The sequence below is a fragment of the Rissa tridactyla genome, chromosome 4 (assembly GCF_028500815.1).
Source record: "Rissa tridactyla isolate bRisTri1 chromosome 4, bRisTri1.patW.cur.20221130, whole genome shotgun sequence".
In the NCBI taxonomy this organism is placed as follows: domain Eukaryota; kingdom Metazoa; phylum Chordata; class Aves; order Charadriiformes; family Laridae; genus Rissa; species Rissa tridactyla.
Window position 1 is genome coordinate 14,414,909 of NC_071469.1, and position 14,749 is coordinate 14,429,657.

Consider the following 14,749-nt stretch of genomic DNA (forward strand, 5'->3'; position numbering starts at 1 on the left):
TATTGGGAGGAATAGGTTTATTTATGTGAATGTCATATTTATGAGTGTCACTTATTAGCTCAGTTTTTGCATTGTACTTCTAGGGCTATTGTTTAGCCAGATAAAATACAGAAGCCTAGACTCTTTCATTTTAGAATTTACATGTGTGCTCCTTCCTGTACTTATTCAGAGTAGAAAATAAGTACTTTCATCACTGAGGCCTTACATGTTTTGGGAATCAGCTGTTCGGGATACTAACTCAGTTCTCTGCTGTCCTATTGGAGCAGGGCACAGCTGTTCAACTTCAGCAGCAGGACTTGCTGCCAACTGGAAGAGTACTGTCGGCTCTGGGGACTCTTCTGTAGAATTAATTGCTTACAACAATTTAACAAATTCAGAATTAATACTTAACAGATTCAGCAAGAAGTATTTTCCATCTAACGGATTTATGTTTTAAACTACTGCTAGTTTGCATAACATTTAGTAGCCAAATGGCGTTAACTCACTTCCATATCCTGACCTGACCGTCACTCACAACTCCTCCTTTTCCGTAATTCCTCAACTTGGTTCAATTCACTGCAAGATCATAATCAGTCTGAATCCTTCCTTCCTGAGTTTACACACGTGGCTAATGGCTGCATTCACTGAAACCACTGCTTACGTTGCTACGGCTTTAATATTGCACTTGTCTGTCTTTTCTGTATTAACTAAAAAATAAGAACACCACCAGCAATGTTATGTTACTGATGATAATGCTGTTAGGAAAGCATTTCCAAAATGAAGTTTAAGGTTCTACTACTTGCTGGAAAGAGCTGAATTTTGACAATCTCTTTTCTGATATTACAAGTTTGTCTGTGCCAAGTGATTACATTACTAAACCAACCACCTAGAACACCTAGAGCCTTTGATTTAGTTGTCAAATATCTACATTCTCCTAGGTATACCAGAGTATTTCAAGTATTTTAAGACTCATGATCACACATTCACACAATTCAGGCCTAGTCATTATTGTAAACGCTTAAGCTATTACACACTCCCACTTTCTTAGAGTATCAAAATACCCCTGCCAGATATTCAATACTGATCAAACAATACAGAGTTTATAATTTACAGACAAAACAGTACTGGCATAATTTGTTTATTGTACTATGAGCATCAGTATATATTAGAGACAAAGGAAACATGACTTCCAGGACAAAGAAAAAAAACCTGGAGATTTAAAATTTTGCTCAGTATCAATCATGGAGAACCTATAAATTATCTGCTGGAATGCTTTCAGCTCAAAAGCTTGGCTTCTACAATTACAGAACACTGAAGAATATAAGATGTTCTGGATCCCAAAAGCCACATACCTAAGGTTAAATTGTAAAAGACCTGAAAAGACATTAGGTAAAATTTATAAACTTGTTTTCTTCTGAGACAAATTGATCTTATCTCCAAGACTCAGGGCCATTCCCTGTAGGGAAGAGAAAGAAGACATTCATGATACACAGATACTTCAAAATAACTTTATCTATATTAAAATGGAAGTTCTATATAGAGAAATCTATGAAGTTAGTGGCACAGAAATTAAAGTATTCCTAACTGTTCATGTATTTATATACATTACAGAGCACACCTTCCTAACACTAGGTAAAGGCTAGATCTACATGTGTTATTGAAATAATGAAATTTGAATGTGATCTAGCAACTGCTAAATTGTTTATCAATACAAAATGCAGAAAACAGAAAAAATGTAAGCCTTTTGACCTCCCACCAGCTGAAAGCATGCTGCCACTGAAGAAATAACAGCTGTCAGTCCTGTTACTGAAATTCAGCTGTTGGAAGTCTCAGTGCTGACGCTAGCACTCAGTGCACTAAAACTATAGAAAATAATTTAATCACAGAACCATATTAATATTGCATAGAAACTGAAGAAATCTCAAAAGAAACTGCACAAATAAATCCACCTAATCAACAACAGAATGATCAAGATGAAACTAAGCTGGCATATATAATTGAATGCAGTATTACGTAAAAATGCCACTGTAAACAAATCAGAAAAATTAAACCACTACGAAATCTTTAAAATGACATCCCAAACTAAATGGTTTTACAAGATGAATGTGAAAGTTCTCAGGCAGTCCTTTATTTAAAGGTCCCACTGTTTGAAATACTTTTATTGGTAGACTAACTTTTTTGCTATTAAACAGTTTCAAATTTTACACTCTTTTAGTCAGAACGTAGAAGTTCTAAAATCCAAAGCAGACTCATAGATGTACCTTTAGAAAATAATGCTGCTGAAAGAGACTTTGGAGTTTGCTTTGTTGTTTTTTTTTTAAAAGAAGCAGTGAACAGCAATTACATGCTGTAATCCTAAAACTTCCTTGTTATATGAAATTGAAATATACAATTCAGTAGTAAACAGATCATGAAACCTTAGGGAGCATTTGCTCTTTATTTAAAAGCAAATCAAGTACATTATCTTATTAGCAGCGCTATGCATAAAATAAGTAAATCTTGGCCCAAAGGCCTATTTTGATAACGCACTAGGAGAGAAAGTGTACAATATGGTTTTAGGGTATGGTTACACCTAACTAAAAAGACTTTTTTGCCCCCTCACAAAATGTGTCTAAGATAGTTTTAAAAACTAAGGCTGAAGTTTCTATATTCTTCTTCCCTAAAAACTTTCCCATTTAACAAATACTAGAAGCTATCGTCCAAAAGTTTGCAAGTTTTCTTAGGGTGCTCAGTACATTTTCTTAAAAATGATAAGGAGAAACAGTGCATTACCTGACTCTTGGCGCGGATTCGTATGTGACCAGTGACAGGTGCCTCTGGTCCAAGATGAATTGGCTTTTCAATGCTGACATTTGCAAGTGCATCTTCTCCAAATATGGAACGCGCATAAAGATTGGCTGCCATAAAGCCACAATAACCAGAAAGTGCCTACAAAAAGCCCATTTGAACTCTTTAGAAAGGCCAAAATACTTAAAATACATTTAATTCATCCTACATATAGCTAGGCAAATATCAGTATTTAACATTTAAACTTCTTTCTTTGCACACAACATTTTTTAAAGTGTGAGAATCGTGCAAGGGGAAGCAGTGGTGGCCTATTTCTAGAATTAATATTGAAAGATATCTAATCTACAATATTCACCAAAACAAGGTAGGATGGGATTTTTTGATCTGATTTAATGAACAGCAAAATGGTAAAGAAGCTAATTAGTAGCAATAGCCACTATACCTATTTTGGCTACTACACATATATCAGCTAATAACTATTATATATTTTATCTTAAAAGCAAATAGCTATTCTCTCTATATATTTTGCGTTAAAACAAAAAAGGCTAAATTGGCAAAAGAAAGGTAAATTTTGACAGAAAAGGACGGAACTTGGAGCTAATAAAAACCCCCACGCCTGTATAAAAACAGATGGTTCCACCAAATCTATACTACAGCTTAGCTACTACAAATTAAAACAGATATTCTGATTTTCTAGCTGCGCAAGAAATAGCTAAAGTGATTAAGCAACACAGAATTTTGATAACATTAACTTGCTTTTACTCATTTCAGAGGACTCATTTAAAAACTTTTAAGTATATGTACTATTTCATATTGTAAACAAATGTCTTTAATAATATTTATAACAAACGCATAACAAATTAAACAAAGCACACAAACTAAAAAGGGCTCACAGTCTTCAAGCAAATAACTCACCTTCTCTGGAGTCAGGCATTTCATATTGGTTGACTTCAGTATGTGCTGTAAGTATTCATTTAGATCAACGATGTTGGTATTCACCGTAACCTTCAAGAAGGGAAAAAAAACCAAAACGGTAATTACTTTACTTGCCATCTCAGGCATTTCTAAGACCACCTCTTCTTCAGGACTCTATAAAGAAGATTACCACTACATTTCTCCTTGAGGAACACCACATTCAGTAAGCTAGCTCCAAATCACAGTATGTGGTGGCATAATATAAAGTCTTCACCTCCTGCCATCCACTTGTTAAAGCAGGGGGAATTCCATGCTATTTCTAAAACGTACTAGGGGAATATGATACTTTGCTGAACACGTAGACTTCCTATAGCAACTAGTATACTTTTTGCCTGAATATAGCTTACACACTGCCAGCACAAGAAAAAATGGTATCTAGTCCAAAAGCTTGCTTTTAACCAATGATAAAAGTTGCTTTTACATTTCCCCCTTCTAGCAACAAAGCTCTCTGAGTTGCCTTGGATTCCTCATAATAAGTATTGTAGGTCTTGTTTAAGTTGCTATTTAATACATCTTTTAGGAGTAGTTTACAAATTGCTAAGGCTTCACATATTAAGGATCAAACTTTATTGTTTACAAGTTCCCTTTGAGGGATCTTAAATCCACTGTCAAGTGAATACACATAAATACACGTAGCAAACAAGGCTACAGTTTGTGTAAAAGATCTCCCATTCTGTTTTAATGTTTCTGCTCTGTTCTTAAATTACATTGCTCTGTTGCATTAGATTATCTCCTTTAAATCCTTTTTTAACAGGTACGTAACCAACAGTTTGGGCACCCTCTAATATTAAGTGTACCTATCACTGTGTTGGTCTTACATAGCATGCAGAACCACTCTGTGTGCTACAGCTGTACTGCAAGGTAACAGAGTGAAAGATGTCCCTGCCCATGACACGGGGGCTGGACTAAATGATCTGTAAAACATCCCTTACAAACCAAAACATTCTACCATTTGGGGGGGGGGGAGGGGGAGAGGGGGGGAACCAACCCCCCAAGACCCCCGACAACATAATTCAGAACCAGAGAGGCTAAGCAGTATGACCAATGCTGCAGTCTCAGCATAAATTTATACTTGTTGCTATCTCGCCTTTAAGCAAAAATACACAGCAATCACCAAGCAATTTGGACACTTTCTGTACAGGGGGTAAGGCTCAATGCACGTACCTCTTTTGTAAGAAAAAAGAATAGTTATTTCATCACTAAGCTTGTGAAACAGGTAAGATAACAATAACAGAATGAGTTACTTGACGCCAACATCCAACACGGATGTTGAATGAGGTTTATATTACAATGTTGATGTAATGAGCTGATGTCAAAACAAAACACAGAATTATACCTCATCAACAAAAACTCCAAATAACATACAAAAAATAAAACTAACTTTGTTTTCCCACTCAAATTCCGCCCACATCTGTCTAAACTCCGCATCCGTACAAGAAGCAGGCTGGATGTAATCCATGATGTCAATGTGAATATCACTGAGAACCACACAGTTTCTGTCGCTTGCTGCTCCAGAGACATCATACACTGCAATAAAACACACAAACCACCTTAATGGTTAAAAAAAAAAAAAAAAGTGAATTTGCACTAAATAAGGGTTACCACCTGCCAATTAACAACAGTCAACACTTGCTCAGCCTCATTGCTGACCTGGCCTCTTCAAGTGCTTCACCCAGTTGCCACAGAACTTTACGTATATTGGTGTTTCAGGCCAGGCTGCCCAGCTCATTGCAAATACAGAGACTCAGGCTCAAGTATCACGCTGACAATTATTCTAAAGGTACCATGTTCTACTATAATTCTAAGTAAAAGCAATATAATTTTTTTTAAAAATTATCACAAAAATATTCATACATTGTAGACCATTTCATTTCCTCTTCCAGTATGAAGTGTTTTAATTATTTTGAGCCCATTAAGCAGTTAAGAAATGGTACACATTAATGTTAATTTTGCACAATGAATTGTTTACTTACCAATATTACCAAAAATTATTCCGTTTTCTGTTGAAGCGACTTTGACATTGGCTTTAATGTTTGCAAAGTCATGTGGAGCGAGTGTCAGAGGAGATGGTTTTTCCACAAGTTTCAAGTCACCTGTGTAAAGCAATTGGGAGATGGGGATAAGGGAACATTAACAATATACAATGAGTTTAACTTTTGGAACAATTTTTTTTATTTTCTTGTTATTCAATTCTAATGTCTACAGAGTTGCACTAAAAACCACCATAAAGGGATTTGCTGATTCGGATTTTTTTTATTTTTTTTTTTCCACAGTTTTCTACCTCCAAGACAAAATAATTTAAATGGGCTTTGGATGAAGTCTTGTATTAAATTTTTAACAATCAGGAAATGGTTAATTCTACCTTGTGTTTGAATCACTGAAAACATCATAATACCTAATCCTACAGTCAAGTGTCTCAGAATCAAAGTTCAACGTCCAGTATTACATGCACTAAGCTATTTATAAACAGGTCAATGTATCACCTTGATTTTGAATATAATTGCTCCCAGGAAACAGTAAGAAATGTATTTTTCCTAATCCTTTAGCAAGTGATTGTAAAAGACTCCTTAGTTCTATCAAACTGTGCAGTTTGAGAACAAAGCATGAACAGCTTCAGCTCTACACTCATGAGTGATGCATCAAGTCAGTTTTTGCAATGTACCTGAAGACACCAACTGGGAAATACAGATTTCCACTTTACTGAGCTGATAAATAGAAAATTACAACTTATTAAGTAAGACAGTCATTTTATTTATCCCCATCATTAGTCTAATCAAATGATTAACAAAAGATTAGGAGGAAGGTTATGCCCCTCCAGTCATATTTACGTCAATTAAAAGTACGTTAACATGTTCTCCTAGTACGTTGTAAACATATTTCAATGCCTGACTGCCAAAACCGAAGATAACTAAGAGGAAACTGGTTACTGTTCTTGGACTATCTGTTCCGGTCCCTCCCCTCAAAAGTAGCTAATGAAGTCCCAGTATTGTTCAAGCCAGTCTCTGGGACAGCTGTTGGTACAGGGATGGTTTCAGGTGAGTAAATGCAGTATTTCAGTACTTCAGGCTGAGTGCAAGAACCACCTAGGGCAGATGGCTCTCCGTTGCCTGACATTTGCTCCATACCAATTTGGATTTTACCCTCTTACTCTATGGTAACAGAACAATGGGGAATAAGTGTATCAAAAAAACTGTCCATAATTCAGGAAAAGGGGAGAAGGGGAAATGGAATGCTATCTGTCTGGTGAAGAAAGCATGAAAAAGTTCAAAATCTGACTACGGTTTATATCATCAGACAGTATTATCAGTGCCAGCAGATGTAAGCCTTCCACCTTTTGAAGGAAAAAAATATTTTTTAAGGCATTCAAAAACATCCTTTCAAAATGACAGCTAGGTGGCATAAATTTGTAAGTATTTAGAAGTGTTTCAGAACCTCCTTACGAGCGGGTGCCAATGCCCAGCACCTCACTGCTGCTCAACAGTCGCTTTGTTTCCGCCAGCACTCCTTACCTAGCGTGGCTAGTTCCAGTGTGCAGTTCTGCAGAGTGTCACTGGTCTGGTTCACCACAAGCACATCCAGCACAATGTCGTACTGATTGACATGGACATACGCTTCTGCATAGACAGGGTCTGAGAAACCTGTCAGTTGAGTAACCTGTGGAAGAAAAAAAAAAGTCATCAATTTATAGCTAAACACACAGTAACTATCCATATCATTCATACAAATAAATTTTACTGCATCCTTCCTTCACATGTCTTTTTGCGTACACACTGCAATTATAAAACCTTTCTAGATGAAATATATTCTGAACGGAATTTACCTAAGTTCCTGAAATATGGACTGTAGTGACATTTATTCTTAAAATGATCAGTAGGACAAAGAAATGCTGACTTAAAATGAAAAGGTAACTTTAAACAGTAAAAAGAATTCATCCAGACTTTTAAAGAATAAAAAGCCTGTTTTTTTAACTGTAACTAATGATTGAATCAAGAGACTTCTCTTTGGACCTTCTCTGCAGGTCCTAGTAACCAGCAGCAAAAAAAGGTATAAAGAGTGAAACAAGGATGCACTGCATTTGGCAACAGGATATGGCAGCCAAAGAAAGAAAGGGTTCTTAATCACTTGCGACATCCCTGCTCTCTTCCCTGTGAAGTTTACTGGGCCCTTCAGACCAGCGAGCAATCTTAATTTCTTCTCCACATCCCACCAGCTCAGCACTCTCCAAGTCTCCTTCTTATTCTTCCCCTCTCACGTGAAGAAGGTAACAACTTCAAGCACAAGGGCCTTTCTCTTTCTCCCGATCCGAACCAGGAAATATGTGAGTCTTTCCAATCAACCAGCATAGTCTGGTTCATCAGTTCCAGCCTGCGATTCCCAAAGCTGATCCCGTGCGTGAGCAGCACAAAGCATATGTAATTAAACCACTGACTTTCACATTACCTTATTAAGTTTGGATGCAAGAGGATCAGCAGCCTCTTTCCTCTGTGTGTTTCCCATTGCCGCAAGAAGGCTAAGCTGAAACTGGTCTTCTTTTGAGCTCATTTCATTTTTAGCAGTAAGCTGCATGAAGGAAATGGGATCGTCTGGCTGAACCGTCACATTCCTCTTCTCAGATTCTTTCTGCAGGAAGAGAAACACTCCAGAATTCATGATGAATTTGATTCCTTAGTGCAGAAACACCATCAAAAACTGGCCGACTTACAGTCCAGTGGCAACATTTCTGGGACCTGCTTGGATGTGAACATCCATAAAGAATTCCAAGTGTTTACAGTTACCCACTTAAAATAGCTCACCTTCTGGGAAAGTTTCTCCTCTTCTAGCTTGGCTGACAGCATATGAGAGAGGGACTGCCTGCATTCTTTGTTGAAAATGTCATTCATGAGAGGAGAACATTCTGACAAAACTTTCAGACACAGGGAAATACGATCCACATCGTCATCTGTAATCGGCTTCTTGGGAAGAGAGGACTTTCCCAAATGGAGAATAGTGGCCATCAGCAGCATAGCTTCAGCAATAAAGGACTGAGAAAGAGGACAAAGGAAAGAGAATGGAAGGAGGTTATTGCATTTTACCCAGCTTTACAGAAATATTTATTTCTGACCGTCCTGGTTTCAGCTGAGAGAGCGCTAATTTTCTTTCCAGTGGTTCCTGTGTTTTCAGAATTGGTATTAAGGCCAGGTTGGATGGGGCTTTGAGCAACCAGTCCAGTGGGAGGTGTCCCTGCCCATGGCAGGGAGTTGGAACTAGATGATCTTTAAGGTCCCTTCCAATCTAAACCATTCTATGAAAGGAACGTCAATAATGCATATTGGTTTAGTTGTTGCCAAGTGACGTTTATACTAGTCAAGGACTTTTTCCAGCTTCCCACAGAAGCTGAGAAGGAGCATAGACAGAACAATAGCATGGCCAATGGAATATTCCATACCATAGATGTCATGCTCAGTATGTAAATAGAGGCTGGCCCAGGGGCGTGGAATCTGCAATCTCTGCTTGAGTCAGGCTGGGCAACCAATTCACTAGGCAGTGAGAATGACTTGTGTCTTGTATATTCTTTTTACCATTATTATTACTGTTCTTTTCCTTTTCCATTATTGTTCCATTAAACTGTCTTTATCTCAACCCATGAGGTTTTTTTTCCCTTTCGCCTCTTCTCCCTACCCTTCTTGGGGGGAAAAAGGGGGATGACTGAGAGGCTCCATGGTCCCAGTTGCTGGCTAGGGTTAAACCACAACACTGACTTATTTACAAAAAGGTGTGCATTAACCTGCTCAGAGATTTTATCATTTGATTACTTATTTTTTTAGCACTTATTATCTAGAAACTAAGCAGCATGATTTAGAGACTTTCTAGAGTGACTGGAAAGCAGTAGGCCCTGTTTGTGACCCAAATTATCATTATTATCCAATCATGTAATTGACACTTCGGACTTAATCCATTTTGCATCTGTTTAAAAGTAGAGGCAACAACCAGCTCTTCTTTGCAACTACAGTGAAGACGCAACAGATGACTTACATTCTGTTTCTTCTTTTCCTGAACTAGTGACACATATCGTAAAGCAATCTTAGTTAAAGTTGTAGCAAGAGAAGCTGCCACAAAGAAATCGCCATCAAGCAGGAATCCTCGTAACGGAGGTCTGCAAAGACAGATGATAATCAGAAAACTATTTTTGGGTGACACTCTTTAACCTGCTTATCTTCATACCTTAACATCAATACTGTACAAATAAAACAAGCTTGAAAGGTCTCAGAAGTTTGTTTTTTTTACTCTAGAAGTAATTTTCCAGATATAGAGATATTCACAAGTCACATAGCCATTTCCACACAGAACAGGGAGTGAAAAGTGTAATGGATAACGATTTCATTGTGGTTCTGAAATGATAACGACTAGTCAGGATGATGTAGCCCACCTGCAGTAATTAAGGAAATATAGCAATTGTTCTAGCTACCGATGAAATAAACTATAGCAAGTATTGAATAATGCAAGGTGATATAAGAAAAAAAAAAAATGTTTTCATCTAAAGGCAACAGCTCTGTATGCAATTAAAATTGTGAGGGGACTTTACGTATAAAATTAATAATGTCACTTTTGATATGCAGTAAGCTTTGATTACAAATCCTAAGCATTTAGGCAACTTCCTATCAAATACCATCTACTTGGGATAATACCTTACAACAGGAAACTACCTCAACCACTAAACTCTGCACAAGAGAGAATAACACTTTAAAAAATAAATTAACCAAGTCACTCCTGGCCTAGTATGAAATCTTAAATACCTGTCTTCTTCCTTTTTGGCAGGTCGGGAACTACTGAGAGCACTCTGTGTTGCATAAGTGCCCATCTCTGTCACCAATTTTTGGGCTGGACCCACAGACACCTCTTCTTCAGGTTTTAGCTCACCAGTTTCTTTCTTGATTTCAGATTCTACTATCGGGATCTAGAAACAAACAGGAAACAATTCTTACAATTAATATAAAAAAAGATGGGTTTGTTCTGCAGAAGGTTTTAATAAAAATTATCTGTGCGGTTAAGGTTTTTATAAGTAAAAGGTGAGTTACAGCATAACAGTTTTGAGAAAACTTAAGGTGATAGCCAGATGTTGAAATATATACAGAAGCCCCCTAGCCATGCAATAAAGCTCACATCGCAGATTGTCTTAGATCCCTCTCAGAACAACCCAGACTTAAAGCACACTTCTTTCGTTAGTGGATATAATTAAATTGTACCTTAAAACTGCCATAATTTTCAGAAATAAAGAATTTCTTATCTCCCCTCTTAACAGATATCACTCATTCTCAGTATATGCTAGCTTCAGCTATGCTACTTAAAAAAAAAAAATTAATAACAAATGCAAAACTCTAAACTAGTTTTTACTTTAGATTTATTGTGCTCACATCGTTACACATCACAAGTGCCCAAAATCCTGCTGCATCTTACTTGATGTTTTTAAAATATCTTTTCCTTAGAAAATACACTGCGTAACAGTAAGTAAAACCACAAAGAGCTAGCCCAACGAAGTAAACACACCTCTCCAAGTGATCTGCGAACTTCTGTCATTACACTTTGTATATCCTCCTTTGTGCTGCAATACTCTCCAAGGATCCATAAAGCTCCTCGATAAATCCTACGACAAGAACAGTAACTTAAGTCATGCTTTCATGATACTACTCAAAGTAGCATCAAGGGAAGTGATTTACGGTCGGGTGGTAAAGGCCAGCCTTGACAAATTCAAGAGGATGCAACTGACAGAAAGCAAGTTTGATCAAGAATCATCCTTTCAAGCCTTAGTAAACTAATGAACAAGTATATCAAATGACATGTATTCTCTGCTAAAAATTTATTCCCATCTCTGTTAATCTTGATATTCACAAAATTAAATTGCATTATCATCATAATGAAGTAACTTTACTGTATGTTAATAAAGTCATCTGCAATTTCTCCAGTTAACCGAGACAAACTAACTTTTCCTTCATACAAGAGAAAATGAAAAAGAGCGTGAATGAAGGCTGCGGGAAAAAAAGTATCACAAAACTTCAGAGGTTTTTTTCCCACTTAAGGAGATGACGATGGAGATAGGACTCAGAGCTTCCTGTGTACTGGAGGAATGGCAGAGTGGTGTCTTGATACATATGACTTAACCTTTGCAGATCCATCAGAAAACCAAGCCCTGAAAGGTACTAAAGAAGCTTTGCAGATTGCAAAGCCCACTCTACGTTAGACTGGGTTTTCTAATAAACGTACAGTATTTCCAGTTGCCTACAAGCGCAAATTCCTGCTGCAATAATCCCTTAGTAACTCTGTTTTAACAAATACATCACTTTAAAGCTGGCCTTCATCAACAATGATATCCCCTAGCAAGTGGAAATACAGTTATCAATTGCATCATAAAAAAGAAATTTGAATTTATTTTCTTCATTCAATGCAACAAGCACCCAGTATATCTTTTGTACAAGCAGACAAGAATGAAGCTGTACCCAGAAATCATCTACCCTCAAAATATGTCAGCTTCAGTTGTTCTTTGTGCATGGGTTGCAAGGATTTTGGTACATGTTTAATGGCAATATACATTCAACGCAAGTGAGCCACAGGGTGCTCCGATGTCTGTTTGATATCGTATTTTGGACTCACTTGACAGATTTAATAGCATGAAAGACTTCAAGCATCTTCTCAACAATAAGAGGTCTGAGGTTGTCAAATCGCTGGATCGCTTCCCGCACAAACTCCAAAACATCAGCAGCTGCCGCTTCATTATTATCACTGAGGAACTCCATCAGCTACCACAAAAGAGTAAACGTGAGCACAAATAGCAGCAAGGGTAAGTTTGTACAATAGCATTTTCCTTTTACATTCAGAAAAATAAAACTGCATATATATCTCCCGTTAAACAAAGATGAAGTCAAAAAACCTTAGGTACATTCCAATCAATTACCAATTATCTCAACCCCCAAATAATTTTTCTAATGATAAAAAATTATTGCACTTTTAAGTAAAGGTACTCTTCAGCTCATGTTCTGCAAAAATATTTTAAAATAAAATCTTAGAAGATAAATAACTACAGCATCAAAAATTCCGTATTTCTTTAGGGATTAAAAATAGTGCTGTTCTGTAGGAGGCCACTACTAGAAACACCTCAGCTTCAGTTATTCTCCAGGTTTTGGGTATAACTAGAACATAGTTAATGACAATATAATTAAACATTTGCATACCACTGGAATAACATTTGCAGCCATATCTGGAAACCGAACGCTACAGGAATGCAATGTACGAACAAGCAGCTGTCTATACTTGTCCGTATCTTCATGCTCCGTCACATTATTGGTTTTAATCACTTCCTTCTTCAGAACAATCACAAGCTGCAGAAAAGATCAAATACAATTGAAGAAAGTCACATATTTTTCCAAAGAATAAAAAAATAGTGTAATGAAACAAAAGTAATATATACTTTACCTCCTCCACATTTCTTGAAGAGACAAGATCCAGAGCCAGTTGAAGGGTTTTTTTGCGCACTTCTAGATCTGGGGTACTCAACACTCTGAGGATGTCCATAACTAGATCCTGGAATAATAACAAAATGGTAACTACTTTGCGGCTTTCAATGGCTTTCTTTTCATACAATTCTAATTTTCAGTACTCAATGATTTTCAAAGACTTTCTGGATACGTTATATATAGTCTACTGACAAGTAAGCAAGATATTCTAGGCATTAGGAACTTCACAGTGTTCATTTAATACATTCTACATTTACACAAAAGTCTACCATGCAAGCTACATCATTAAGTCTTACAATCAAGACAGCATTTTACCATTGTTAATTCTTATGCAGACAATAAAAGCAGCAAGTCATAACATAAAAGTCTATCCAATACATTTATACCAAAAATATGTTTTTCCCAAAAACACATCAACAGAAATTTACACTGCAGAAGTACACTTTGCCATAGATCACAACACCCTTAAGTTTCGTTTAGGAAAGTAAAGCCTTCAATAAGCTTGCAGGAAAAGAGACAGTTCACATACCTGTAATACTCGTTCGTGGGAGGGATGCTCCTTTAATTCAATCAGCCGATCCAAAACAATCAGTTTCACATTGTTATCACTTTCTTTAATAATCAAATCTATGTAGCATTGGGCAGCTGCCTAAAATTAAAAGAATCAAAAATATTTTTTAAGTAAAGGAGAAACTGACAAGTTTCTGAGAGAAATTCAGAAAACCACACCTTCTGCATTACTACCAAAGAACTACTCAAAGAGTTGGCACAGAAATGAACCCAAGAACAGTCTTTAAAACTTTCTGGTCCACAATAAACACCGATTCCACCACCGTGTTACAAAAGTCACACAGGACAGCTCACAATGGCATTAGCTTACAATACACAGACTCAATTTCAAATTCAAAGAAAGTTATAAAGAGTTATAAAAGTTATTATTTCCTGGCACGCTTTGGGTCAGCTCTTAAGCACGCAACAGGGCATGAGAACCAATTTAAGAGTTGCCAGGTTTGCCTATCTAGATACAGTTTTAATGACAGCTTCTATGTACAATATCCCTACTCAACAAAAAAGACTATGCTAAAGCAAGAATGTTGGAATTAATACTCCTCCTGATCTTTTGAAACTACTGTTTACAATGCTTTTACTCTAAATCTAGATTTGCGTATTCTACTTTTCAAATTTCCATACAAGTTCAAAATGTCTGTGTGATCTCAAATAATCAGCTGTACAAATGTAAATCAGTAATCAGTGTAAATCTTCACTGCTTTACGTTCCCACCCTAGTCCGAACAGAGTAATATTTACGAGTAAAGAAAGTAACTCAGGCTCTGCAAATCTTCAGCTTTACCCTGCTTTGCTAAGTATGCCAAGAAGCTCGCAGGTTGGTACCAACTGTGGTACAACAGTTTGCACAGTCTTCAAGCTTCTGCCCTACCAAAGTGACATGACGTCTACCAGCTGCAGGTTTGCAAAATACAGTCACAATCTTTTTTTGTGACCAATTTTAAGAGATAGATTCTA

At 36.9% G+C, this 14,749-nt stretch overlaps 1 protein-coding gene across 1 annotated transcript in view; it reads right to left on the bottom strand.

Annotated features, from left to right (window-relative positions):
• The window catches only part of COPB1 (COPI coat complex subunit beta 1), a 19,049-nt gene continuing 4,300 nt past the window's right edge, over nt 1-14,749 (bottom strand). The window contains exons 7-21 of the mRNA XM_054201004.1: nt 13,756-13,875; nt 13,186-13,293; nt 12,945-13,091; nt 12,367-12,512; nt 11,266-11,362; nt 10,515-10,675; nt 9,754-9,874; nt 8,535-8,762; nt 8,182-8,361; nt 7,251-7,395; nt 5,715-5,834; nt 5,123-5,268; nt 3,682-3,771; nt 2,752-2,907; nt 1-1,435 (exon numbers count right to left, since the gene is read on the bottom strand). Coding sequence (XP_054056979.1) covers nt 1,376-1,435; nt 2,752-2,907; nt 3,682-3,771; nt 5,123-5,268; nt 5,715-5,834; nt 7,251-7,395; nt 8,182-8,361; nt 8,535-8,762; nt 9,754-9,874; nt 10,515-10,675; nt 11,266-11,362; nt 12,367-12,512; nt 12,945-13,091; nt 13,186-13,293; nt 13,756-13,875 — 2,025 coding nt within the window. The 3' untranslated portion in view covers nt 1-1,375. The remainder of the gene's footprint in view (nt 1,436-2,751; nt 2,908-3,681; nt 3,772-5,122; nt 5,269-5,714; nt 5,835-7,250; nt 7,396-8,181; nt 8,362-8,534; nt 8,763-9,753; nt 9,875-10,514; nt 10,676-11,265; nt 11,363-12,366; nt 12,513-12,944; nt 13,092-13,185; nt 13,294-13,755; nt 13,876-14,749) is intronic.